Source organism: Nyctibius grandis, chromosome 5 (assembly GCF_013368605.1).
Source record: "Nyctibius grandis isolate bNycGra1 chromosome 5, bNycGra1.pri, whole genome shotgun sequence".
Taxonomy (NCBI): Eukaryota; Metazoa; Chordata; class Aves; order Nyctibiiformes; family Nyctibiidae; genus Nyctibius; species Nyctibius grandis.
In genome coordinates this window covers 1728169-1755753 of record NC_090662.1, presented here as the reverse complement: position 1 = coordinate 1755753, position 27585 = coordinate 1728169, and the positions used below count along the sequence as shown (strand labels likewise).

The 27585-nt window shown below is 49.7% G+C and overlaps 1 protein-coding gene across 1 annotated transcript; it reads right to left on the bottom strand.

Annotated features, from left to right (window-relative positions):
• Window positions 1-1481: 1481 nt before the first annotated feature.
• Window positions 1482-27576, bottom strand: KLHDC10 (kelch domain containing 10). The gene is made up of 9 exons (XM_068401267.1): window positions 27415-27576; window positions 11515-11736; window positions 10823-10977; window positions 9117-9265; window positions 8404-8488; window positions 7811-7877; window positions 7147-7194; window positions 4921-5060; window positions 1482-2962 (listed from the first exon to the last, which is right to left on the bottom strand). Exons 1-9 carry the CDS (start codon window positions 27542-27544, stop codon window positions 2753-2755), a joined length of 1206 nt encoding a protein of 401 aa, XP_068257368.1. The 5' UTR covers window positions 27545-27576; the 3' UTR covers window positions 1482-2752.
• Between the last annotated feature and the right edge of the window lie 9 nt (window positions 27577-27585).

The window sequence follows — 27585 nt, the reverse complement described above, 5'->3', positions numbered from 1 at the left end:
AACACCTCAACATCTCTCTTGAAGTGTGGGGCCCAGAACTGGACACAGTTTTTATCATTCAAAAACCTCCACATGCAGTAGCCCAGCAGCAACTCAAGCCAACTTGAGCTTTGCAGTGCTTAAAGCAAGTAAGGTTTTTTTTTTAGGAAGAGCAGCAGAGCAGCGTCCAAGACCTCATGCCCGTCATGCAGCAGCCACCCCAGGTTACTGGAAGGGCAGAGGCCCTTGGACTCCCATCAGTGGACAATGGTTGTTATCTGCCTGTATCAGCAAAAGTGAGTGTGCTGGAAGGGTGAGACCAGCTCCAGATGCGTGGTGGAAAGCACAGGCAGGCTCTGGGCTCGCACCTTCCGTGGTCCAGCCAGTGGAAGAGGCTTGGGCACATGTGTTTGGGCGACCTAGCAATGACTTGGTGTGTCACAGGGATGTCAAGGACCATATCATCCTGCCTGGGTGGCTGAACATGTTCCATGTCAAGAGTTGAAGCTAAGATTGAGTGTTACAGGTGTCAGTATGGAGCTGGGCTGAGGCCAGATGTTCCCCAGATAAACACCCACCACCTTCTTCCCTGCATTCACATCAGGGGGATGCTCCTGGACCCATGAGGAGCAAGGAAAACACTGGAGCTTAAGGCCTCTGCTTGATCAGAGGTCCAGGCTTAGATGGTTTTAATATTGCCTTGGTGACAATGGGAGATGCTCTTTAAAGTAGGGAAGAACCAGCACATGTGTGACCAGGCTCCTCCACCACAAAGGTCCCAGCAGAACTGGAGTCCAGAAGGTGAAGTGCAGACATTCAGCCTCTGCAAGAGGAGGTGAGAGCCACCGAGGGAGCTGGAGGAAAGGCCCATTGGCCCACCATGGTCCTGCAGAAGAGGACACCAGAAGCCAGGGCCAGGAGAGCAGGTAACCCCTTTCACAGACTACTTTCACAGAATCAACCAGGTTCGAAGAGACCTCTGGGATCATCGAGTCCAACCATTGCCCTGACACCACCATGGCAACAAGACCAGGGCACTAAGTGCCATGTCCAGCCTTTTCTTTAAACCCCTCCAGAGATGGTGACTCCACCCTCCCCAGCCCATGCTGCTCGCAGGGTCTGGGGGTCAGTCCCTGAACTGGGAGCACTGGGATGCTGCAGGAAACAGCCAGGGAGGCTTGGAAGGGGTTGAAATAGGATGGTTAAGACTCTCCAGGAGCAAAGGCTGGAGAGGTGGGGAGGGGCTGCAAAAGCCCTGGAGGGGCAGCTGCCACCCGTTTCTGTGGTCCAAAGCACCAGGGAATGCTTCAGTGATGATGCCCAACCTTTATTGCTCCAGGCCTTGAAGAAAAAAGCAGCAACTGAGGCTACAGAAGGGGGAAAAAAACCTCTCCCCAAGAACAGGGGAAGCTTAACCTTGGGGCAAGGGGTAACACTTCAGCTGAAGGTCAGGGGTAGGTGGTCCCTAAGAGGGGGAGGAGGGACTCAATCAGCCAGTGCTGTTCAGGTTACCACCATGAAGACAACGCTATGGTTTATTTAAACATAAATGCAAGCTCTTAAAAAGAAACTAAAACCCCAGGGTCTAACCTTGGCCTTTGGCAGGAGGGGAAGGGACTGGGAAAAGCTGATTTAAAAAAAAAGGCACTTAAAAATGGTCTGCAAAGGAAAAGGATTTTGCACAAACCTCATGCCAGTTTGATGGTCACTCACACGTGGTCTCTAGAGCTGATTTCACAGTACAGGGACAGACAGACATCCCTTCCTCCCCTGCCTGGGCAGAGATGACCACAGAGATGCTCCCTCTCCCTTTTTTGATGCTGTGGTTCCTGGGAGGAGTGATCCAGGAGCTTCCAGGGACACACATTAACCCCACCACAGCAGTAACACCACCCCAGAAGAACATGAAGCTAACCAGAAAAAGACCAAACCAGAAGCTCCCAGTACACAGAAGCAGGACTGAGCTGGTGTGGGTGGCTCGCACCCAAGCACTGGGTCCAAGACAGCTCTGAAAGCTCGGGGGTGAGTTTTTGCAGAGTGTGATGTGAGCAGAAAGGGTTAAAAACGATTCAGCAAAACCTTTTCCCTCCCCACCCCGAGTAAACTACACAGTAGTCCAGTAAGTGGCAACTTTTACCCAGTCTTCCAAGCCAACCTTTCAATATGAAAAGGTGAGGAACACAGACAGGGGGTGGTTCAAATCACTGCACACTGCACGGGCCAAGCTTTGCTCGCTGTGACGTTCCAGCCGTCTTCTGAAGCTCAAGGAGGTGGGAAACGTGCCCATGAACCGCATGCAAAGCCTTCAAGGGGCAGCGAGTTCTTGGTTTTTCTAGAGGGAGAGCTCAGCTGGGCAGGAGGGGGATGAGTTTCAGCCAAAGCAAGAGCACAGGGTGGCATCAAAAGTCCTCTGTTAGATAAGTCTCATGAAAACACTAAAAGTTGAATGCACCACGTGTAAGCACGGGCTGAGACATTCACTAAGCTCCCCAATTAAGTTGCAAGTTACACATTAAGTTGATGTTACAGATTAGGCCCAGAGAGTATTTTTGATTAATGGTGTAATTTAAGAGATCCATAAATAAAAAGTGGATTTTTTTTTTTTTTTTAAACAACTTAAAAATCTCTAGAAAGGCATCGATGTATTTGCTGAGTAAGGCGCTGAGCGGGTTCCTCCATGTTCTTAGCAAGACCATCCACGGTATCCATAAATAGGGGGGTGGGAGGGGGCTTCTTGAACGTAGTGTGTCTTGGCCAGAAGCAGGAGATGGTCTCATTTTAGTCGCTCAACGAGTCCCTGCGTCAGTCCGAGGTGCAAAAGCTGAGGTGGGGAGAGAGTCGCTAGATGAGGGAAATATTCCAGGAGCTTCTCCCACGACAGTTCCAGCAGGCTGGGTACCACCAGCCACATTTTAAACAGCGAGCCAGTCCGTTTGTTTTCGTGGATGTTGACAACCCCTCCATGAACATACATGCAGCCAGCCTAGATGGGAGAAGGGGGAGAGGGGAGTTACACGGGGCACAGACCAAACTGGGACACCAGAAGGTGCAGAGGAGAGACACAGCCAGAAAAACCAGGATCTGATTCTCCAGATTCCCACCTGGAACATCAGAGTGGGATTCACCTTACAAAGCTTTATCACAGAATCAACCAGGTTGGAAGAGACCTCTGGGATCATCAAGTCCAACCATTGCCCTGACACCATCATGGCAACTAGACCATGGCACTAAGTGCCATGTCCAGGCTTTTCTTAAAACACCTCCAGAGATGGTGACTCCACCACCTCCCTGGGCAGCCCCTTCCAATGGCTAATGACCCTTGCTGAGAAGAAATGCTTCCTAATGTCCAACCTAAACCTCCCCTGGCCAAGCTTGAGGCTGTGTAAATATGTGCTGATAACAGAAGTGTCACTGCCTGGGCCAGCCACCCCAGGCTCCTCTCGCAGCCAAGGGGAGGAAATCCTGCTGCTGAAAGACACAGCTCATCCTAAACCACGTATCTGCTATTTTGCTCTGTATTTTAGTGATTTCTACCCCAAGAAATCGATTTTAGGAGCAGGGCAAAGTGGTAATAAATGAGAATATACTCAAAAATGAGTATAGAACCATACTTTTAGGTTTCAGCTAAAAATAATGTGTTTTTTTTTAAAACTAACACCACACCATACACAGCCCCGCTGCGTTCCCTCCGCTGGCTCAGCATAACCCTGCTCCAGGAATCACATGAACACAGACAGGAAAAGCTCAGCTGCTGGCCTGTTTTGAGTGGCATTTCTTTAGTATACAAGAAAAGAAGAGGCATTGCTGCTGTTCAGGAGCCACCGAGGTGATTCTGTGATTCTGATTCTGTAATCATCTAGCCCAATCCCCTGCCGCAGCAGGATTACCTGGATCATGTCACACAGGAACGCGTCCAGGCGGGTTTTGAATGTCTCCAGAGGAGACTCCACAACCTCTCTGGGCAGCCTGTGCCAGTGTTCAGTCACCCTCACCGTAAAGAAGTTTTTCCTCATATTTATGTGGAACCTCCTGTGTTCCAGCTTGCACCCGTTGCCCCTTGTCCTGGCAATGGATGTCACTGAGAAGAGCCTGGCTCCATCCTCATGACACTTTCCCTTTACATATTTATAAACATTAATGAGGTCACCCCTCAGTCTCCTCTTCTCCAAGCTAAAGAGACCCAGCTCCCTCAGCCTCTCCTCATAAGGGAGATGTTCCACTCCCTTCATCATCTTCGTGGCTCTGCACTGGACTCTCTCTAGCAGTTCCCTGTCCTTCTTGAACTGAGGGGCCCAGAACTGGACACAATATTCCAGATGTGGCCTCACCAGGGCAGAGTAGAGGGGGAGGAGAACCTCTCTTGACCTGCTAACCACACCCCTTCTAATACACCCCAGGATGCCATTGGCCTTCTTGGCCACAAGGGCACACTGCTGGCTCATGGTCATCCTGCTGTCCGCTAGGACCCCCAGGTCCCTTTCCCCTCTGCTGCTCTCCAACGGGTCTGTCCCCAACTTGTACTCATACACGGGGTTGTTCTTGCCCAGATGCAGGACTCTACACTTGCCCTTGTTATAGTTCATTAAATTTCTCCCCGCCCAACTCTCCAGCCTGTCACATTTAGCCTGAAGCCACACCTAAATGCATTTCTTGCTGCCTGCTGCTTATCAACCACAGGTCTCCAAGCTTCTAGTTATGGCAAAAAGCTCTGCCAATCCCAACCTTCCCATCAGCAGCTGTTTCCAAAGAGGGCTGTAGGAGTAAAAGGTGTCGATGCAGTGACCTCATCTCAGCCCTCAGCCTCCCTAAAGACACCGCATTCAGTGGAGGTCACCTCCTTGGTAACATCAGTTCAGCTCTATTTGCAGCCCACACAACCATCAGAGGGCTTGGACAAACAGCTTGGACTTGAGCTACGCAGGGAAGAAATGAGTCACTTACTGGTGTGACAGCAGCGCAGTGAAAATACACTGGTTCTGGCATGGCAGCTGGGAGCTTGACCCACTGGAAAGTTTGCAGATTCAGCTTCCAAACGTCTCCCAGAATCACTTCTCCGTTATAGCCTCCACAAACGAACACATCTGTAAGAGAGGAAACCCACGACCATCCTTTATTCAGCAGCTGCAGAATGTGCAGGGACTGAAGTCAACGATCACCTTTGCGCAACAGGTTTAGGATCAACACTTATCTCACCTCCACACGAGCTCTGGGTACCTCCCAGATCAGTTCCAGCACACTGGTCAGAATCACAGAGGCCATTTATAGAATCACAGAAAGTTGGGTTTGGAAGGGATCTTTGAAGGTCATCTAGTCCAACCCCCTGCCATGGACAGGGATATCTTCAACTAGACCAGGTTGCTCCAAGCCCCATCCAACCTGGCCTTGAACACTGCCAGGGAGGGGGCAGCCACAGCTTCTCTGGGCAACCTGGGCCAGTGTCTCACCACCCTCACAGCAAAGAATTTCTTCCTCAGATCTCATCTAAATCTCCCCTCTTTCAGTTTAAAACTGTTCCCCCTCGTCCTGTCACTACTTGCCCTTGTCAAAAGCCCCTTTCCAGCTTTCCTGTAGACCCTTCAGGTACTGGAAGGTGCTAGAAGGTCTCTCCGGAGCCTTCTCTTCTCCAGGCTGAACATCCCCAGCTCTCTCAGCCTGTCTCCATAGCAGAGGGGCTCCAGCCCTCTGAGCATCTCCGTGGCCTCCTCTGGACTCGCTCCAACAGCTCCGTGTCCTTCTTCTGTTGGGCCCCAGAGCTGGACGCAGCACTGCAGGGGGGTCTCCCGAGAGCGGAGCAGAGGGGCAGAATCCCCTCCCTGACCTGCTGGCCACGCTGCTGGGGATGCAGCCCAGGACATGGGTGGCTTTCTGGGCTGCCAGCGCACGTTGCCGGCTCATGTCCACTTCCCAGCCCACCTGTGATCCCAGCCCCACCACGGCACATTCAGAGCTAAATGCTGCTGAGAAGCAGGAGTGCAGCACAACTCCTGCTTTAAGGAGCTGCATTAAGCCCTCACTAAGCTGAGCTCACAGGTACCTGGGTTTGATGGGATTCTACTGGTTTTAGACCCACAGGGAGCAGACGCAGCCCCAGCTCCTAGTCCTGCTGCCTGCCAGAGGCAGGTCCTTGCTCCAGGCTTTGCCCAACTTCTCAACTCGAGCCTTGCACTGCAGCAAAATCCTGCTGCTGATGGTGACTGGAAGCATCTCCCAGCTCCTGCCTTACTTTTATTGGCACAATTAAAAGAAGGCCAATGGCATCCTGGCCTCTATTAGGAATAGTGTAGCCAGCCAGTCTGGGGAAGGGATCGTCCCTCTGTACTCGGCACTGGTGAGGCCGCACCTTGAATCCTGTGTCCAGTTCTGGGCCCCGCACTTCAAGAAAGATGTTGAGGTGTTGGAGCGAGTCCAGAGGAGGGCGACCAAGCTGGGGAAGGGTCTGGAGGGTCTGACCTCCGAGGAACGTCTGAGGGAGCTGGGGGTGTTTAGCCTGGAGAAGAGGAGGCTCAGAGGTGACCTTAGTGCAGTCTACAACTACCTGAAGGGAGGTTGTAGTGAAGTGGGAGTCGGCCTCTTCTCCCAGGCAACTAGTGATGGGACAAGAGGACACAGCCTCAAGCTTGGCCAGGGGAGGTTCAGGCTGGACATTAGGAAGCATTTCTTCTCAGCAAGGGTCATTAGCCATTGGAAGGGGCTGCCCAGGGAGGTGGTGGAGTCACCATCTCTGGACGGGTTTAAGAAAAGCCTGGACATGGCACTTAGTGCCATGGTCTAGTTGACAGGGTGGTGTCAGGGCAATGGTTGGACTCGATGATCCCAGAGGGCTCTTCCAACCTGGTTGATTCTGTGATTCTGTGATTCCAGGACTGGCCCCACATGTCCAAAGGAGTTATTTATGTGTTGCATAAAATCCTGCAGGCTTCCAGACAGTGACAGTACTGTGCAGTGCAGAAGTGAATTTGCCTACAGCAGCAAGATCCCTCACATGAAGAGTGGTGCCAACTGGGCAGCTTAAGGCCTGTTAACAAGAAATCCTCTTCCAGAAAAGACATGTGTTCCCTGCAGTTCTCTCAAACACGTGTTGGAGGCCAACATCTCTCAGGCTAGAAGGATGGGCTCATCATTGCTAGGCTGTATAAGATACACCAATTTTCAAGAAGCAGATCTTACCATTTTTAATCTGAACGCAGCTATGGCATCTTCTGGCTGCTGGGAAGCCTGGAGAGAATAAAAAAAAAGTATCAACTATAGATGCTTTAAAGTGCTTGGGCAAGTGGTGATTATATCTCAACATATAATCATGGATAGGAGTCACTTGTCTGATTTAAAAGGGGCTTCTGCTTTCCTACAACCACAGGTATAACATCTCTAATTCAGCAACCAGCTGTTTCAGGTTTGACTCCTACTTGCTCTCCAGGGAAGGAAGGAAGAAATGTGCTGGAATCTCATTCCCCACAGACTCCAGCTCCCAGCTCTGGCTTGGTGAAAGGCAGAAGCCAAGGGCCTACAGGGTTTCAGGGAAACCCCAGCTGCTATCCAGGCCAGCACAGGGTCCCTCAGAGGGAGCAGAGATGATGTGTGTCACTTTCTGGGAGGAGAGCCAGCCACTATCATCTTTCACACCCAGGGAAGGAGAGAAGCTGGAGTGCTAAACATGCTTCAGATGGGTTAGTCCTCACTGCTCTAAACAAGCAGGACCTCAAAGCCAGCGTTAAGTCACGTACTGTATAACAAGGTTATGAAAAAGGCTGTCAGCCTGCCAGCAAACAGCATCTTCGAGCCTCTTGGCCACTCTCTGGTTTGCAGGGGAAGACGTGAGAAATTCCAGACTCACCAACTTTTTCATGAGGTTTTGTGGCAATTTCCTCCCAGGTGTTGGTTTCAAGGTTGTACGCATGGATCTGAAGGGACAAAGAGGAGCCATTAGTTCCTCCTGGCTCTTCCAGCACTACGATGACGCAGTTACAGGCTCTGACCCAAGGAGTCACTATAAATAACACCTCTTTTTCATTAAGTGTAAAAACAAAAATAGCTAATCACAGCCAGTGACTAAGCAGGTATAAAATCACCTTCAAAGCGTACCAGCTCATCTCGGGCTTTGCTATTTGAGCCCCACAGCTGAAGAAAAAGAATATTGCTTTTAAAAAAACTGGACGAATTAAAACCCACACCCTCTAGTTCTCAAAAGTATTTAGAAATACCTATCTCATACTGGACATAAGGAGAAAAGAAATGCAGAGAATAGAGAGATAAAAAGTCAGTGTGGCAACACTTTTTTTTTCAGAAATAGGAGAACAATCTGCTCCCAGTTATCTATTTTTTTTACCAAGCTTTCCAGGCAAAGCCAGATGAAGAGACCGTGCTGTGATACTTCACTGTAGAAAATCTCCTATCCAGGCAAGCACTCAAGGTTTCTGATCACCTCACCTTATCTAAGGAATAAGCTGTCCAGGAAGTTCCACCTCCCAAGATGTAAATCCGTTGACCATCGTGTGCGATTTCATGTCTGTACCTGAAGGTGCAAAGAAGGACATTGAGCAGCACAAGCAATTAGTGCAAGTGAGCAGCAACAAAAGCCTTCTGGAAAACACTATCAAATTCCCGTGGTGTAAGCAGACACCCCATGGCTATGTATTAGTTCCTCAGGTTGGGAGCTTGCAGAAGATGTGGAAGCTTTCACGAGCAATCTGCGAAGCAGCCCAGGAGCTTGAAAGGCATTTTCTGAGAGCTGAGCATCACAGAATTTAAGTACAATGATTTACGGAGCACCATGGTGGCCCTCAATACTCCATCCCTTTCTCCCACTAGGATGGTCACTGATTGATCTCCCAGCCTTCCTTCCTACAGAATAGGACACAGGGATCAACCGGAGCCTCTTCCCCTCCTCAGCACTCACCAGCTGCCCCAGGTCCCCAGCTCTGTTCTGGCACCACTCAATACAGATCAGTGCCCTGGCAGAGGCTTCACATCCCATCGCTACATCCCGCTGCGTGCCAGAGTGCTGGAGCACTGGTTGTGCAAGGTTCACAGTCACAAACACTGCTCTAAGAGCGCTGTGTCTGCGCTCTCTCAGCTTCTCCCTCCAGTAAAGGTGGTGACTCCCCAGTACAAAAGCTCCCTGAGACTTTCCAGCTTCTCACCTCTCCTCTGGCATGTCACAGGACATATTGTTTGGTTTCAGCTGGATCCACTCTCTAGTGTTGAGATCTAGCTTATGCAGGTCGGTACTGTAAATGTACCCAGTTGTTCCTCCAAACACATAGAGACAACCATTGATGATGGCCATGGCCTGGAAGGTAACAGAGAGAAACCAGTTAGAAAGGACACAGACATCAGGGCCTGAGAACTCTCACACTCCCAAAGCAAGACGCTGCTTGCAAAGCTCTACCTACAGCTTACAAAATGATGTGATCAGGAGGAACATTAAGGGCAAACAAGGATGATACAAATAATAGCCACTAACCACTGTTTTCATTTATAGTTTGGGGTTTTAAAGGCTTTGAGGAGGCTAGAGAGCAACTCCAGAAACTACCAACCACTCCTGAAATCAGACACACCTCTGGTGAAGGGTCTGGAGGGTCTGACCTACGAGGAACGGCTGAGGGAGCTGGGGGTGTTTAGCCTGGAGAAGAGGAGGCTCAGAGGTGACCTTAGTGCAGTCTACAACTACCTGAAGGGAGGTTGGAGCAGGGTGGGAGTCGACCTCTTCTCCCAGGCAACCAGCGACAGGACAAGAGGACACAGCCTCAAGCTTCGCCAGGGGAGGTTCAGGTTGGACATTAGGAAGCATTTCTTCTCAGCAAGGGTCATTAGCCATTGGAAGGGGCTGGAGGGAGGTGGTGGAGTCACCATCTCTGGATGTGTCTAAGAAAAGCCTGGACATGGCACTTAGTGCCATGGTCTAGTTGCCATGGTGGTGTCAGGGCAATGGTTGGACTCGATGATCCCAGAGGGCTCTTCCAACCTCATTGATTCTGTGATTCTTCATTCAACTGCATCTGGCATTTAGTTAACAAATTTTGGCTTTTCCAAGTACAGAAAACTATTCCTTTCCTTTGAAATCTCAAAGAACTGTGCCCTTGTGGCCAAGAAGGCCAATGGCATCCTGGGGTGGATTAGAAGGGGTGTGGTTAGCAGGTCGAGAGAGGTTCTCCTCCCCCTCTCCTCTGCCCTGGTGAGGCCGCATCTGGAATATTGTGTCCAGTTCTGGGCCCCTCAGTTCAAGAAGGACAGGGAACTGCTAGAGAGAGTCCAGCGCAGAGCCACGAAGATGATTAAGGGAGTGGAACATCTCCCTTCTGAGGAGAGGCTGAGGGAGCTGGGTCTCTTTAGCTTGGAGGAGACTGAGGGGTGACCTCATTAATGTTTATAAATATGTAAAGGGCAAGTGTCATGAGGATGGAGCCAGGCTCTTCTCAGTGACACCCATTGACAGGACAAGGGGCAACGGGTGCAAGCTGGAACACAGGAGGTTCCACATAAATATGAGGAAAAACTTCTTTATGGTGAGGGTGACCGAACACTGGGACAGGCTGCCCAGAGAGGTTGTGGAGTCTCCTTCTCTGGAGACATTCAAAACCCGCCTGGACGTGTTCCTGTATGACATGATCTAGGTAATCCTGCTCCGGCAGGGGATTGGACTAGATGATCTTTCGAGGTCCCTTCCAATCCCTAACATTCTGTGATTCTGTGATTCTGTGATCCCTGCCTTTCCTTACACTTATGCACAGAGAGAAGAACTCCAGTTACTAGCAGAGATCTCCGTGCTCCGGCCCCTTTTCTGTGACACACAGCACAGCACACGCAGTCACGCTCAAAGTGCCTCAACAAGGGATGTCCTTCCTACCTGGCCATAGATTCGATTGGGTTTCTTTCCTCGGCAGCTGAGCAGAGCCCATCGTTTGTACTTGACGTTGCAGACATGGACGTCGTTGCCGTTGCTCTCCCCAAAGGGGATCCCGGTCCCACCGAACACAAGCAGGTTGTTGCCATGCAATACAACTAGGAGAGAGAGAGAGAGAGCAGAGATACTTGTTGTTGTGAGATGCAGTAAACCAGAACGACTCTCTGCTCTGGAGACAGTCAGCAGCGAGCGTTCAATATTGTTCAAATACCCTGAAATTCCCACTACGCATTTATGGCTTTGAAATGCTCTAAAAGAGAAAGAATGCAAGTTAAAACCATGGTAACCAAAGGTCTACTTTTAAAAATGGCTAATGAACAGAGAGATCTATTTTTGGATGCTTTGTCTGATCATTTTCAGCACTTAGCTGCTGAAAGTGCAGGTGCCTTGCGACTCTCAGGCTAAATACCTATAAATTACCTCTTGCATTTGAAATTTTTGCCTTCCCTCTGCCTCAATCCGAGTGAAAGGGGAAAGAAACGTCACAAAACCAACCCAAACTTCAGGCCTACTCGCAGAACAGTTGGAAACAGGATCCAGATTTCCCAGTTCTTGCCCAGTTTTGCATTCCACCAGGGACATGGATTAAAATAGCTTCAGGAGTAGGTGCATAGGAATTGAATTTCCATACGTACGTGACATGGAGGCCAGTTCCCTGGGCATGTAGCCTTCAGTGCCCATTTGATGCCAGGTATCTGTAGCAAAGTTGTACCGCCAGAGCTCCCTGAAGAGCGGGTAGTCTTCATTCTCTAGCCCACCGGACTCATCATAGTCAGGATTGTAGCCTCCAAACACGTACAAGTTGGCATTATCCGCCACGCAACGATGGCCACTTCTTGCTGGTGGAGATCTATGGCCTACAGCAAAATGAGAAAGGAAAAGAGCTTCAGTGAAATGTCAGAAGAGGAGGTGAGTTTGTGTCCGAGGGTCAGGACTAAACCTGCTGGGGAGGTCCTCCAGCAGGAGTGGCTGGTGTTTAGCCATCGGGAAGCACATCTGCAGCCAGGAGGAAACGGCTCTATAATGACAGATCCACTTCTGGGCAGGAATGGGGACAGCCTGTGTGTGTCACCAGCTCGTTCACATCTGCTCTAGCCCCTGGACCACACCTGCCTAAGGAGACCTTCCTGCAGGTTGACACCTTTCCACGTGGCAATCCTTCCATAAAAGCTATTTCTGAGATATCTCACAAATTCCCTCTTCTGTCGTTCTGCACAGCACATTTCACTTCGGAAACAGTTCCAAAATGTTTATATTTAAAGCTGCCCGAAGGGAATAAAGAAGAAAAATGATGACTCTCCCTCCTACACAAACCTTCTCTCTGTTTCTTCTCTTTTGCTCCTGGCACCTCACATCTCCAGAAGGCTCTTTCATCTTGGACACCCCTAAACATTAAGCAACGCAGGTCTGATACAGCAAGTAAAATCTGCTTGTAGATAAAAGCATTTGCACTGGGAGGGAGTGTGGCAGGGAACCCCCCTGAGATCCTACAGGTTGACTACGACTGGCAGACGCAGCCCTTCCCAAAAGGAAGTCACAGAATCACACAGAATCAACCAGGTTGGAAGAGGCCTCTGGGATCATCAAGTCCAACCATTGCCCTGACACCACCATGGCAACTAGACCAGGGCACTAAGTGCCATGTCCAGGCTTTTTTCAAACCCCTCCAGAGATGGTGACTCCACCACCTCCCTGGGCAGCCCCTTCCAATGGCTAATGACCCTTGCTGAGAAGGAATGCTTCCTAATGTCCAACCTGAACCTCCCCTGGCCAAGCTTGAGGCTCTGTCCTCTTGTCCTATCGCTGGTTGCCTGGGAGAAGAGGCCGACTCCCACTCCACTACAACCTCCCTTCAGGTAGTTGTAGACTGCACTAAGGTCACCTCGGAGCCTCCTCTTCTCCAAGCTAAACACCCCCAGCTCCCTCAGACGTTCCTCATAGGTCAGACCCTCCAGACCCTTCACCAGCTTGGTCGCCCTCCTCTGGACTCGCTCCAACAACTCAACATCTTTCTTGAAGTGCGGGGCCCAGAACTGGACACAGGATTCAAGGTGCGGCCTCACCAGTGCCCAGTACAGAGGGACGATCACTTCCCCAGACTGGCTGGCTACACTATTCCTAATAGAGGCCAGGATGCCACTGGCCTTCTTGGCCACCTGGGCACACTGCTGGCTCACGTTCAGCCGCCTGTCCATCAGCACCCCCAGGGCTCTTTCTAACCACTCTTCCCCCAGCCTGTAGCGCTGCAGGGGGTTGGTGTGGCCGAAGTGTAAGACCCGGCACTTGTTCTTGTTGAACCTTGTTGACGTCCTCTGCCTACCCACCCTCTTCCCTAAAAGCCAAAGGAAATAAAAGCAGGGAGGATAATGCAAGCTCAGACCTCAACTGGAACAGGCAAAACCACCGATTCAGTCCAGAAAATCTAAAGAGCAACATTCTTGTTGGACAACAGCAATCGAAGTCCCAGCCAACAAGTGATCAAAAAGTAATTCTGAGCTTGCTCGAATTCGATGCACAGCAAGAGCCAAGCACAGTGCCAGGGTGGGTGTTTTTCTCCAACGAGACACAGGACCACAAAACGAACAAGATGAAAGGAACAGAAAATGATCAGGCCCTGAACAAAGGAGCTGGTTGTGAGACACGTGTAGAACATCTCAAGCCGACTAAACCAGGAAGGCTTCAAAAATCATTTTTTTCTCCGCAATACAACAGTGTTTTGGTGAGAGTAACTCTAAGCTTCATCTTGAGAAGGAGGATACATAATAGTCCCCTAAAATGTACAATTTCAACATGTAACCATCACTCCCTCGAGCACACCCTGTGCTTGTTGCTCCTCGAGACAGGCTCGCTTTGGTTCAGTTGACAATAAAGAGCAAACCAAAAAAAAATCATCAAATGAAGATCCCTGAAGACCCCTCACCCAAACAAACCAGTGACCTTCGCCACCCACCTGCCCTCAGAGCTCTTGTAGGATGGAATGGGACCCAGTGAAGCATCTAATTAGGACCTATCTGGAGGTGTTTAAGACAAGACTGGACATGGCACTTAGTGCCATGGTCTAGTTGACAGGGTGGTGTCAGGGCAATGGTTGGACTCGATGATCCCAGAGGGCTCTTCCAACCTGACTGATTCTGTGATTATCAGCAGTGAATCGGACACGCGGAGCAGTAACAAATGAGGCATCAAGCATCTTTCCTACAGGAAAGGTGAAATAAATGATGTGTCCAGACTGAATAATGAATTTTAATTCAGCACAAGCAGCTGTGCTTAATCACGTTGCCCGTTTGCTGCTGCTTTAAGCTCCAGCCCTTGTCCAAAATTAAGCTGCTCTACAGGGTTCAGACAAACTCCTCGTGGCCAAGTTTTGACAGATTTGGGTTGTTTCCAGTAATAATTGCATCTTGAATCACAGAATCAATGAGGTTGGAAGAGCCCTCTGGGCTCATCGAGTCCAACCATTGCCCTGACACCACCATGGCAACTAGACCATGGCACTAAGGGCCATGTCCAGGCTTTTCTTAGACACCTCCAGAGATGGTGACTCCACCACCTCCCTGGGCAGCCCCTTCCAATGGCTAATGACCCTTGCTGAGAAGAAATGCTCCCTAATGTCCAACCTGAACCTCCCCTGGCGAAGCTAAATCCCCGCTTAGAAAACTAATAAGCACTGGATGAAAAAGAGGGGAAGAAAGTTAAGGAATTAATGGAAAAATCTGTAGTCTTTGGCCTGGCTACTGAGACAGCGCAGTGCCATCGGGCACCCGGCGTGGCATGGAGGGGTGATGTCACATGTACCAATATCAGCAGCCAGGATGTCACTGGCCTCAGCGCTGGACTAAACTGTTAAACAAATATTACATGCTTTAGAGGTGATTCACAAAGGGGAAGAGAAGCATCCGTCCCTTTGGGCTTTTTATTTCAAACTCTGAGTCTATCCAAAGAGATGGATTCATTTTTAAGTGAACACATTGACAATAAAGTTATTTACAGTCAAGGTTAATTGTTCAGACTCTTATCATCGGAGATGCTTCAAGAGGACAATTCATCTGATCTTGAGTTTCTGCAAACAAAACCGTGCTTGAGAAGTGCCCGTGCCTTTCTGCAGCCTACAGAGGATATCCTAGCGAAGGGCTCACGTGTCTGCGCTCGGCCAAGGGGAGCTCCTCCTGCTTGTTTCTTCTGTGTTTGTCCTGAAGGTCTCCAAAAAGACCTGAAAGAACTGAAATGGAAGCTTAATTCCAGCAGAGACTGGGAGCACTGCTGCACACATTTTGCAGGGGAACGAGGATTTAATTCAATCACCCATTGAATTTAAAAGGTGGTAGGGAATTAGGAGTTCAAATATTACATTAACTACAGATCCTACTTCCCTCTGGCTATAACACTAGCTGTGAGAATTTTCCAGAGGGAAGATAAGAGATTAAGGCTGAGTTTATATAAAGCCAACAGACTAAAGAGTAAAAGGCATAATTCAAAGAAAATAAATTTAAAAAAAAAAACACCAAGGAGGCCTTCCTTGCCATTCCCCTCTCAAAATTAAAAAGGGAAGACACCTGACTTTGCCCCAGACCAGTTAAGTTTCAACAGAAAGGGATCAACGTTTGATGACCAAGCTGGTGAAGGGTCTGGAGGGTCTGACCTATGAGGAACGGCTGAGGGAGCTGGGGGTCTTTAGCCTGGAGAAGAGGAGGCTCAGAGGTGACCTTAGTGCAGTCTACAACTACCTGAAGGGAGGTTGTAGGGGAGTGGGAGTCGGCCTCTTCTCCTAGGCAACTAGCGATAGGACAAGAAGACACAGCCTCAAGCTTGGCCAGTGGAGGTTCAGGTTGGACATTAGGAAGCATTTCTTCTCAGCAAGGGTCATTAGCCATTGGAAGGGGCTGCCCAGGGAGGTGGTGGAGTCACCATCTCTGGAGGGGTTTAAGAAAAGCCTGGACATGGCACTTAGTGCCATGGTCTAGTTGCCATGGTGGTGTCAGGGCAATGGTTGGACTGGATGATCCCAGAGGGCTCTTCCAACCTGGTTGATTCTGTGATTCTATGATGCATGCAGGCCCTCAAGATAGCAAGATGGGTACATTAAGCCCACACACAGCCCAACTGGTTTCACCTCTTCCCATTTACCCAGAAACCCATCTCCTATCTTTAAAAGATGATTTTTTTCCAGATATTTTCCAGATATTTTCAAGATATTTTCAAGATATTTTCAAGGCCATCAGAAGCCAGAGCTGGTGTCAAACAGGTAACTTACAAGTACCCAATTGAGATGGTCTGAAAGGACGCCCCTTCCCACTCAGATGTTCCTGCTGCAAACCACATCTGCTGCTACTTCCCTGCCTGGACCCACCACTCTCGCTGGCAACTCGGAGGGCTCGGTCAACTACAGGAACAAACTTTTTAATTAAACACTCACTCAGTAACTGCCCTTTGCCAGAAGCTTGGGATCCTCATGGCAGACCTAGCAGGAGAAATGATACCTGTCCCTGGTCACACGTTCACAACTCAGCTGCATCCACTGTCCTCGGCGTTAAGCTGAACACCAAACCGTGGGTGAGAGCAGCCAAAATGCTTCCTCCTACTGTGCCTGCTATGTGATGGTGACTCTCAGGGAAAGGAGGGCTGGAAATGCCGACCAGAGCAAGGTTTCCACAAGCTCAGGGCCAACCTCTGTAGCTACAAACACAAGGAATTTCATTTTGCTCTGCTCGAGAGTAACAGATTTTCTGCTCTATTCAAGCAGATCCCAGCTGCCTTTGCTCAACACCGTGCTCCACACGTGATGACTGACTTCTCTCCAAAGGCTTCACATTTCCAGCCTGCTGTTTCTAAGCTTCGCTCTTCACTAACCCCTTCATCTCAATGGACTAGATCCTCCCGCTTGCAGAGGCCCACAGAAGATCACAGAATCAACCAGGCTGGAAGAGCCCTCTGGGATCATCGAGTCCAACCATTGCCCTGACACCACCATGGCAACTAGACCATGGCACTAAGTGCCACGTCCAGGCTTTTCTTAAACACCTCCAGAGATGGTGACTCCACCACCTCCCTGGGCAGCCCCTTCCAATGGCTAATGATCCATATCTACCCATAAAACAGGAAAAAAAATTATCCAAGACATCTTCTGATCACCTATGGAAGCACACTCGCAAATGTATCCATGAACAATGTGAAAATGAGTTAAATTGTCATCAAACTCTTCTGTTGAAGTGGCCTTAATTCACTTTGGAAGGAAGTCTTAGAAAAAGATTCCTCTAGTTATGTCTCTTTAAAGAAGAGACCTGTAAAAGCTGAATCTGTTTAAGAGTTAATTCAGATTAGTTTCTTCAGCAGACAAGCTCTATGACTTGCACCTCCAACAAAGAGCTGCATTGCCATTTAATCACGTTTTATTTGATGATTCACATCTACTGAAATCCTTCATGCAAGTTTTGGATTGTGTTTGCTCCAGCATTAGCGGTGCACAACGAGCCTGTTACACAAGTGCAAACTTCAGACCATGCAGGAAGATGGGAACACCCAAGGGTTTGCTAACTTCCTCCTCTAGTTAGCAAAGCCCATCTCCCCAGGAGCTGAACCTGCCACAGATTAAAGAAGCACCCAACACTAAGTGAAGCACCATCACCATGAAAAGCTGGAAGTCACTGGGCCCCACTATGAATTCTTTGATGCTGGACATGGAAAGTAGCAGCACGATGTCCCAAGTCAAGACAGATCTGTGGGAAAAAGGTCGTAAAGCTAGTTGTAGAAAATAGCTTTAAAGTGGACAGATATCACAGAATCCCAGAATCAACCAGGTTGGAAGAGACCTCTGGGATCATCGAGTCCAACCATTGACCTGACACCACCATGGCAACTAGACCATGGCACTAAGTGCCATGTCCAGGCTTTTCTTAAACCCCTCCAGAGATGGTGACTCCACCACCTCCCTGGGCAGCCCCTTCCAATGGCTAATGACCCTTGCTGAGAAGAAATGCTTCCTAATGTCCAAGCTGACCCTCCCCTGGCGAAGCTTGAGGCTGTGTCCTCTTGTCCTATCGCTGGTTGCCCGGGAGAAGAGGCCGACTCCCACTTCACTACAACCTCCCATATATAATTCAGAAAGCACTTGCTTTCCCAGTTTAAGACTCCAAAGCGAAGCAGGAAGGAAGGATGGGAAGGTGCATTCACAAGGAGACTCCTTTTCCTTGGTCCTGAGGGCAGAAATGGGAACAATAAATCTTTCAGAGAAGAAGCAGCTCCACAACAGTTGAAACGGAGCGACAGGGACATAATTAAGGGAAGTCTTAATTTAGGACTAAGGTACCTGATAGTAACTTGCTTGCTGGCTATGCACTGACCTATCAACACCCTGTTAAATTCACCCTTTTCAAGTGATTCATTGAGTGACTTCAGAGGGAGCTGCTCGGATGGCCCAGATGGACTTCGTTAAAGTGGATTCCTAATTGAATACCTCTCCTGCGAGAGGTGTTATTAGAACAGAAGAGGAGGCAAAGAGGCGGCATGAAGATCTGTTCCCGAGTTTCCTGATGCAGCACAACAGAGCAACCAATGCACGAGACATTCGTTTCCTACCTCTCCAAAAACTTTGAATACAGAACAGGTCTGGGGCGAGGAGGAGGAGAAAACAGAGATGTTCATTAAGAAAATCTAAAGAAACCCTTTATTTTGAGGAGAAAGCGTAATGGTCCTGAATGGTGCCCAACAAGACTCCCACTCAAAATGTCCCTCTTACAGGGAGAACGAAGCTGAATTGCACCTTGAATCCTGTGTCCAGTTCTGGGCCCTGCACTTCAAGAAAGATGTTGAGGTGTTGGAGCGAGTGCAGAGGAGGGCGACCAAGCTGGGGAAGGGTCTGGAGGGTCTGACCTACGAGGAACGGCTGAGGGAGCTGGGGGTGTTTAGCCTGGAGAAGAGGAGGCTCAGAGGTGACCTTAGTGCAGTCTACAACTACCTGAAGGGAGGTTGTAGCGCAGTGGGAGTTGGCCTCTTCTCCCAGGCAGCTAGTGATAGGACAAGAGGACACAGCCTCAAGCTTCGCCAGGGGAGGTTCAGGTTGGACATTAGGAAGCATTTCTTCTCAGCAAGGGTCATTAGCCATTGGAAGGGGCTGCCCAGGGAGGTGGTGGAGTCACCATCTCTGGAGGGGTTTAAGAAAAGCCTGGACATGGCACTTAGTGCCATGGTCTTGTTGACATGGTGGTGTCAGGGCAATGGTTGGACTCGATGAACCCAGAGGTCTCTTCCAACCTGGTTGATTCTGTGATTCTGCACCTGCTGGGCTATAAATACTGTTCCTATTCTGACTAACACCAGCTTAAAAGTTTATTAAAATTCTAACTGTGGGGCCTTGACAGCTACAGAAATCTATGGAAGGCCTGGAGAAAAAAAAACACCACAAAAATCCCTTGGCATCAGCAGATTACTTGAAGTTATAGAGCGAATTAAATGCTACCAGCACGCCCAGAACCACAGCACGTGTCAACAGCTACGCTCAAGTCTACTGGATTTCTCTACCTCTTTTCAATCGCTCTGGGGTTGGACTAGATGACCTTTAAAGGTCCCTTCCAACCCAAACTATTCCATGATTCTATAATAAAGTTACAGAAGACGAAAATTAAACTGCGAAGTACCAAGTGGTAGCGCTGAGTCACACGCAGCACAAACGTTAAGGCAAGAGGCGCTTCCAACAGAGCAGCACAAAGACAAGTTGCGAAGAAAAAAGGCGTTTTCTTTCCATTCCATTATCCTCCCTTTCATGACCGCAGGAAAATGCTGGCATCATCTCACTAGCTAGGTTAAACAAGAGGGGAGTACCTGCTATTCGAGTTAGTAAGCCACCCAGCTGGTCTTTTTTTTTTAAACAAGAGGGGAAAAAGGGTCTAATTAGCTGAAATAATTTCTTAAAAATAAAAATAAACCATGGAAGAGTTGGATATGGGGTTGTTTTGAGAGCCTGCTTGAAACCATCCTTTTTCTTATCATGACCATACTGCCAGAGAAAACCCAAATAAATCTATTCACAGAATCACAGAATCCCAGAATCAATGAGGTTGGAAGAGCCCTCTGGGATCATCGAGTCCAACCATTGCCCTGACACCACCATGGCAACTAGACCAGGGCACTAAGTGCCATGTCCAGGCTTTTCTTAAACCCCTCCAGAGATGGTGACTCCACCACCTCCCTGGGCAGCCCCTTCCAATGGCTAATGACCCTTGCTGAGAAGAAATGCTTCCTCATGTCCAACCTGAACCTCCCCTGGCCAAGTTTGAGGCTGTGTCCTCTTGTCCTATCACTAGTTGCCTGGGAGAAGAGGCCGACTCCCACTTCACTACAACCTCCCTTCAGGTAGTTGTAGACTGCACTAAGGTCACCTCTGAGCCTCCTCTTCTCCAGGCTAAACACCCCCAGCTCCCTCAGCCGTTCCTTGTAGGTCAGACCCTCCAGACCCTTCACCAGTTTGGTCGCCCTCCTCTGGACTCACTACACCACCTCAACATCTCTCTTGAAGTGCGGGGCCCAGAACTGGACACAGGATTCAAGGTGCGGCCTCACCAGTGCCCAGTACAGAGGGACGATCCCTTCCCCAGACCAGCTGGCTACACTATTCCTAATAGAGGCCAGGATGCCATTGGCCTTCTTGGCCACCTGGGCACACAAGGGGAAGCTCTCAGCAGAGAGTGAAACCTGCTACTCAGGTTCTGCAGAATTTAATTTTTCTTTTTCAGGGAATTTTCCCTAATCACCACCACGCCTCGTTACCAGTTCCCAGCGAACCAATGCAGTGCTGTTCTCCCAAGGTGGCAAATCCACAACTGCTGTTTCCCTTTCCCAACCAGCCTCAGAAGGAAGAGACCAAGGGTCTGGGCTGTCCCACCATCTGCTCAGAAACCTGTAAGCAGAAAGGCAAAGACGAACAACCCCCGCCAGGGCCAGGTACGAGGTTGAGCAGTAGCCAAAGCAACCTGGAGCAGAAAAAATGGTTCCTAGATCCTTTAGGAGCAAAGAAGATGAGGGAAGCGAAACTGCTAACGTCACGCTTAAAAGGCAACTCTGGAAATGGAAACAAGTCAAGCTCTTTCGCCACCACAGATACCGGAAAGAGATTAGCCTGTAGCTAGCAGAAGTGGCACGAGCAGGACTAAAGATACTCCTCTTGCAAACACATACCCCTTCCCCGGGGGTTACCGCCTTGGAGCTGCAACGCTGATGACTTCCCAGCTTCAAGATGCCTCATTTCTAAACTCCGCCCCACGCTGTTGCTTGCTAAGGGTGCAAAAAAAAATCCTTTTGTAGTCAGAGCAGCAGACTCCAAGCTGCAGGTGTTGATTTTAAAGTGTTGCCTCTTTATTCTTTCAGCCTTAAAGGACCACTAAAGACCCACCTGAAATCAGAGCACAATTACGATGCTTTGACACGCTGCTTGCCCCATCCCAAGTCACCAAATTACAGAAAGATCCAAACAATGCAGCAGTCACAGAATCCCAGAATCAATGAGGTTGGAAGAGCCCTCTGGGATCATCGAGTCCAACCATTGCCCTGACACCACCATGGCAACTAGACCAGGGCACTAAGTGCCATGGCCAGGCTTTTCTTAAACCCCTCCAGAGATGGTGACTCCACCACCTCCCTGGGCAGCCCCTTCCAATGGCTAATGACCCTTGCTGAGAAGAAATTCTTCCTTCAGTCAAAGCGTTTATGATTTGTTTTTCCACGTACTGGTTGCTTGTTTCATGCAACCATTGTATTGCTTGTTCATTTGGCCATTTGAAGACGTTGCCATTCACAAAAAGGAAAGCACATAAGATAAAGGCAACAGAAATTACGGAGAACTGTCGATTCCGTTCAGAATGAACCTCATGAAGTTCAACAAAGGCAAGTGTAGGGTCCTGCACCTTGGGAGGAATAACCCCATGCACCAGTACAGGTTGGGGGCTGATCTACTGGAGAGCAGCTCTTCAGAGAAGGACCTGGGTGTTCTGGTGGACAACAAGTTCCCCATGAGCCAATAATGTGCCCCTGGGGCCAGGAAGGCCAATGGTGTCCTGGGGTGCGTGAGGAAGAGTGTGGGCAGCAGGTCGAGGGAGGTTCTCCTGCCCCTCTACACGGCTGTGGTGTGGCCACATCTGGAGTAACTGTGTGCAGTTCTGGGTCCCCCAGTACAAGAAAGACAAGGAACTACTGGACAGAGGCCAGCGGAGGGGTACGGAGATGGTCAGAGGGCTGGAGCATCTCTGCTACGAGGAGAGGCTGAGGGAGCTGGGGCTGTTCAGCTGGAGAAGAGCAGACTGAGGGGGGATCTTGTCAATGCTTACAAATACCTTAGGTGTGGGTGTCAAGGGGATGGGGCCAGACTCTTCTCAGTGGTGCCCAGTGACAGGACAAGGGGCAACAGGCACAAGCTGAGACATGGGAAGTTCTGTGATATCCAAGTGATCCAGCCAGGACGACTTACATACAGCACAGAGGGTGAAAGGATGACAAGCTGCCGAGTCCTCGCTACGATTCCTGGGTTCTTCTTCATTTAGAAGGACAGACTAATTTTGGGCAGGTCTTTCATACCCTCTGGCTCCTACAGCGAGATGCTTCAGCCTCAGAGTTTTGCTTCCTTCTGCTTCCATGAGGTTGAGGCAGATCTGCTGCCTATTGTCTGCGTTTCCTCATTTTGAGTTTCTTAAAGTTCTTCCTGCTGGGCTAACAGGAAAGGGAACAGCACGGGTGCCGAGCTGCAACCACATCGAATTTGTCCTCTTATCAGGGAGCACGGTCTTCCACTCACAAGACTTGCCCCAAACATGTTGGCTCTTTCCATCAATCTGTGATCTTCAATCCTACTAAGCCACCGCAAGGCCATACCACGTGGCATATATTACACAGCAACATTATTAGCGTTACTATTAGCAATATAATTTCTATTTCAAGCACTGGTTTTGGAAATACAAACAAAATAACTACAGGATGTAAAGCTAACAAACATGGTGTGGCTTTGGGTTCCCATCTCTTCAAAGTAACCCACCAGTGATGAATAGATAAGGTGTGTGTATGCATCCTCTTTGCTGCTTCTTAAGGCTTTCTAAAGATGGTATCAGTATTATTTCCCCTCCTACCTAGTTCTTCATCATCCAGAATAGCAGGTTTCAATATCTCCCTTTCCATCCTCCCCCTAGCTTCACCAGGGGAGGGTCAGGTTGGACATGAGGAAGCATTTCTTCTCAGCAAGGGTCATTAGCCATTGGAAGGGGCTGCCCAGGGAGGTGGTGGAGTCCCCATCTCTGGAGGGGTTGAAGAAAAGCCTGGACATGGCACTTAGTGCCATGGTCTAATTGCCATGGTGTTGTCAGGGCAATGGTTGGACTTGATGATCCCAGAGGGCTCTTCCAACCTGGTTGATTCTGTGATTTATGATTTCTGCAAGACTTCTGAAGGACATTTAGGTCAAGGGCTGAAGCTAAAGCACTGCTAGCTCTTGGGAGAGAGAACAAGACAAGTCAACATTCACTTTGACTCCACTCTTCAAAGCTTCATCTTTTTCGTACCAGCCAGACAAAATGTGTTGGTTACCCATGTAATGAGAGTCCCTTGCAAACGTTTGGATAAGCAGGATGTGAATGTATCGCTGAGAACAAGGTTTAAAACCTGTTTGTTCATCCCGCTGTGTTCAGCCTCTCCAGATCACACAACTCCCTTCCATGGCAGGAGGGAGAGGCCAGAGGATGCGGCCAACGATGCCAAACACAACTCACAGGCCACCGGCCAAGAGCCTGTCAAGTATTTGAAGTCTCTCAAGCAGGGTTTCTAGGAGAATGATCATCCTCACATCCAGCTGTGAGAGCTTTTGGGTTTGGATCGATGTCCAGAACAGGTCCACCTCTTTATCTGCTTCTCAAAGGCTTTTGTTTTCAAACATCCCAGGCAACTAGTGATAGGACAAGAGGACACAGCCTCAAGCTTGGCCAGGGGAGGTTCAGGTCGAACATTAGGAAGCATTTCTTCTCAGCAAGGGTCATTAGCCATTGGAAGGGGCTGCCCAGGGAGGTGGTGGAGTCACCATCTCTGGAGGTGTTTAAGAAAAGCCTGGACATGGCACTTAGTGCCCTGGTCTAGTAGACAGGGTGGTGTCAGGGCAATGGTTGGACTCGATGATCCCAGGGGGCTCTTCCAACCTGGTTGGTTCTGTGATTCTGTCTTTGTAGCAATCACATATTTCATCAATCTGACAATTACAAGCGTGGAATTGATTGTCAGTATTTCCCCTTATAAATAAAACTGGAATGGGATTTTAATACACGAGATAGAACCTCAGAGCAGAAATTAAGGAGTCCTGATGAATGAACTGTCTTTAATGAGAAACCAGAGCAAAAGAGGAAACGTTTGCCCCAGAAATTTATATATTACAGATTTAACACCACTAAAACTGAGTGTTCCTTGGGTTGTTTGGGGTTTTTTTTTTTTAAATGTAAAAGGAAAATAAAGAAAGGAATTCTGGAGACTGAGAACCATAGAACAGCCCAGGCTGGAAGGGATCTGGAAAGATTGTCTGGTCCAACCTCTTGTGGGAAAGGGAGCTGAGATGAGATTATCCAGCACCATCTCCAGCTGCATCTTGAAACCTTCCAGCGACAGGGACTCTGCCATGTCCCTGGGGAGGTTGTTCCAGCAAATGACTGTTCTCACTGTAAAAAATGCCTTTTCTTACACCAAGATGAAACCTCTCCTGGTGCCACTTGTACCCATCGCCCCTTGTATTCTCCATGCAGCTCCCTGTGAAGAGAGACCCTCTTCGTAGCCGGAAAACAGTGATATTTGGGTTCTCTGTTGTATTTTTTTTAAACATATATTAGAAACTCTGAACCTCTCCACACACAAAACACATTTTAAACACATATTAGAAATTCTGAACCTCTCCACAGACAAAAACCCCTCTACCGTGACTGGTACACTGGGAAAATTACAGCTCAAGACAAGAACGTAAAAGCTGACCATGCGAGAAGCAAAGATATATTTAGGTTTCCTGATTGTTTCTATCCACTTAACCCCAAGAGTCTGATGAAAACACTGAAAAAATTTAAATGTGGACAGGAAGGTTTCCAACGAGGAGGAGAACAAACCACACACCACCTATATTTGACATTTTTGATCCTTCTAAAGCTTTCTAAAAATAGTTCTTTCCTTTCCCTTATCCAACGTACAATTTTACACATTGTGAGGCAGCAAAAACACAAACAAATTGCTTCTTTTGTCATCATTTCCCCCTGCAAATGAAACTCTCCCGAGTGAAAAAGGTGACAAAAGTTTAAAATCTTGCCTACAAGTAGGTGGAAAAGGAGAATGTGACAAAGCAGCAGCTAAATAAATGCATATGTGGTGTTTAACCAAGAGATAGCCCAGATCTACTTCAAACGACACACGGCTTAGCAGAGAGCTCTGCGGAGAGGGATGTGTGGAACACATCCAACGCCAAAGCGTGCTACAAGCTCCTTCACCACAGTAATTGCTTATAAAAACGGGATTAAAAGGAGATAGCATGCTGTATGGAAAGAGTCTAGGGCATGGAATGGCGGTGGGGGATGAAGGAACGCCTCCTGAAAACTCTGAAAGAGAATTGGGAGGGAAGAAAACAAACCTGGTTGGAGGAAATGGAAGGAGGGGGAAAAATATTCCTATCTCAATGCTTATGTAAGGGTTGCTGCTGGAGCTCTATAAATAGGTCGTTAACAAGTGTCAAATGGGGAGAAAACTCCAGCAATCGACTCAAACGGGGTTTTTCCATCAAGTAGTTTTTTGTTAAGGCCAGACTTAAGTGCTAAGGCTGAGCTGAACGGGGGTGGTTTGTCCCCAGGGCTGCAGCAGAGGTGGCAGAGGGCAGGATTCCACGTCGGGACATAATCCATTGTCAAAAGCGGGATCGTTACAGCTGTGTGAGGAGGATGCGTTAGTGGTTCACTCAAGGCAATGATTAAAATTCAGGAATGTGAAGATAATCAGCTCTTGTGTTACCAAAAAAGGCCCTTATCACAGGAGGAAGGAAACGTGTTTGAGAATTTGCCCCAAAATAGAAGGTGTGGAGCCACTCAGCAAATTCGCAGCGGTCTTGCGCAAGGCTTGAAGGTGTCCTGGCTGCAGATCCAGATCGTGACAGGTTTCACAGGGATGGAAACACAGACCCTGGTCTGAAAGCCTGTTCCCAGCCACTGCTGATGCTCCAGACACACCAGACGAAGGCTCCTACCTGGAGGCATCAAGGGGCTTCACACCCCCCACCGAGGGATCTGAGTGGTGGGGCCAGGGGCAGCTGGGGCAGAAAAGGATGCCCTGGACCAGGGGTACCCACCTCAGCACCATGTGGCCCTTAAGGAGAGAAGGTGCTATGGAGATAAGGAGGGGGGAATACCCCAAACCAGCTGGGAACAGCCCCCCACCCCACCACAGAACCATGGGGTGCCCCACATCTCTCCCAGTATTGCAGAACCATTGGGATGGGGATGATTTCCCCAATCCTGCGGCTGTGGGTTAAACCTGGCCTCCTCCCCCTAATATCCTGGGGCTGTTGGGGTGGGGTGACCCACACATCCAGAGACCATGGGGTAACCCCCCCACATACCAACACTGGCAGAAGAAAGGTGGAAAAGACCAAGAACCACCATTCCCAGGGCACAGGACTGGGCTGACATCTTCTTCAAGGGCCCTCTAGTAGCTTGGACCCCCCAGCCCAGGATCACCCCTCCCAGGACTGTGGGGTTCCCCACTCCAAAAACCTGACATGCTGGGATTGGGGAGGGGATGTGCGTGTCACCATGGGTTAGCCCAGGCCCATCCAGGATCACCAAGATGGGGCTGACCTCCACCAGGGACTGTGGGGTACCCTGTACCTCCCCACACCCTGCATCCATGGTGATGCAGATGAACCATCCAAGCACCCCCCAAAGCGCTGAGACCGCCAGGATGGGGAGGGAAGAACTGCCATTTCCTGGGGTCGTAGGAGGGGGGTGACCCCCACCCCCAAGACTATGGGTCCCCTTCAGCACCCTAAAACCATCTGGAAAGGGGTGACTGCCCCCATCCACGACTGTTGGCCCCCATATCCCGGGGCCGTTGGGATGGGAACATAGAATCACGAGATGGTTTGGGTTGGAAGGGACCTTAAAGCCCATCTAGTTCCAACCCCCTGCCACAGGCAGGGACACCTTCCACCAGACCACGTTGCTCCAAGCCCCATCCAACCTGGCCTTGAACACTGCCAGGGAGGGGGCAGCCACAGCTTCTCTGGGCAACCTGGGCCAGCGTCTCACCACCCTCACAGGAGAGAATTTCTTCCTCAGATCTCATCTCAATCTCCCCTCTTGCAGTTTAAAACCGTTCCCCCTCGTCCTGTCACTCCATGCCCTTGTAAAAAGCCCCTCTCCAGCTTTCCTGTAGCCCCTTCAGGCACTGGAAGGTGCTAGAAGGTCTCCCCGGCCCCCCTCCCGTCACCCACCAGGCCTTGGGGACGGGGTCACCCCCCCCCCCCCCCCTCACCCCGGCAACCGGCCGTCACTCACCCGCCGAGCGCGGCCGGCCCGGCAGCTGCACGAAGCGGTTGAGGAGCCCGCGGCCGCCGCCGCCGTCACCACCCGCCGCGCTGCCCGAGCCCTCCCTGACGCCCTCCCGGGCGCCGTCCGCCGCCGACATGGCCCCGGCCGCTCCTCCTCAGGGCGAGCCAGCGGCGAGCA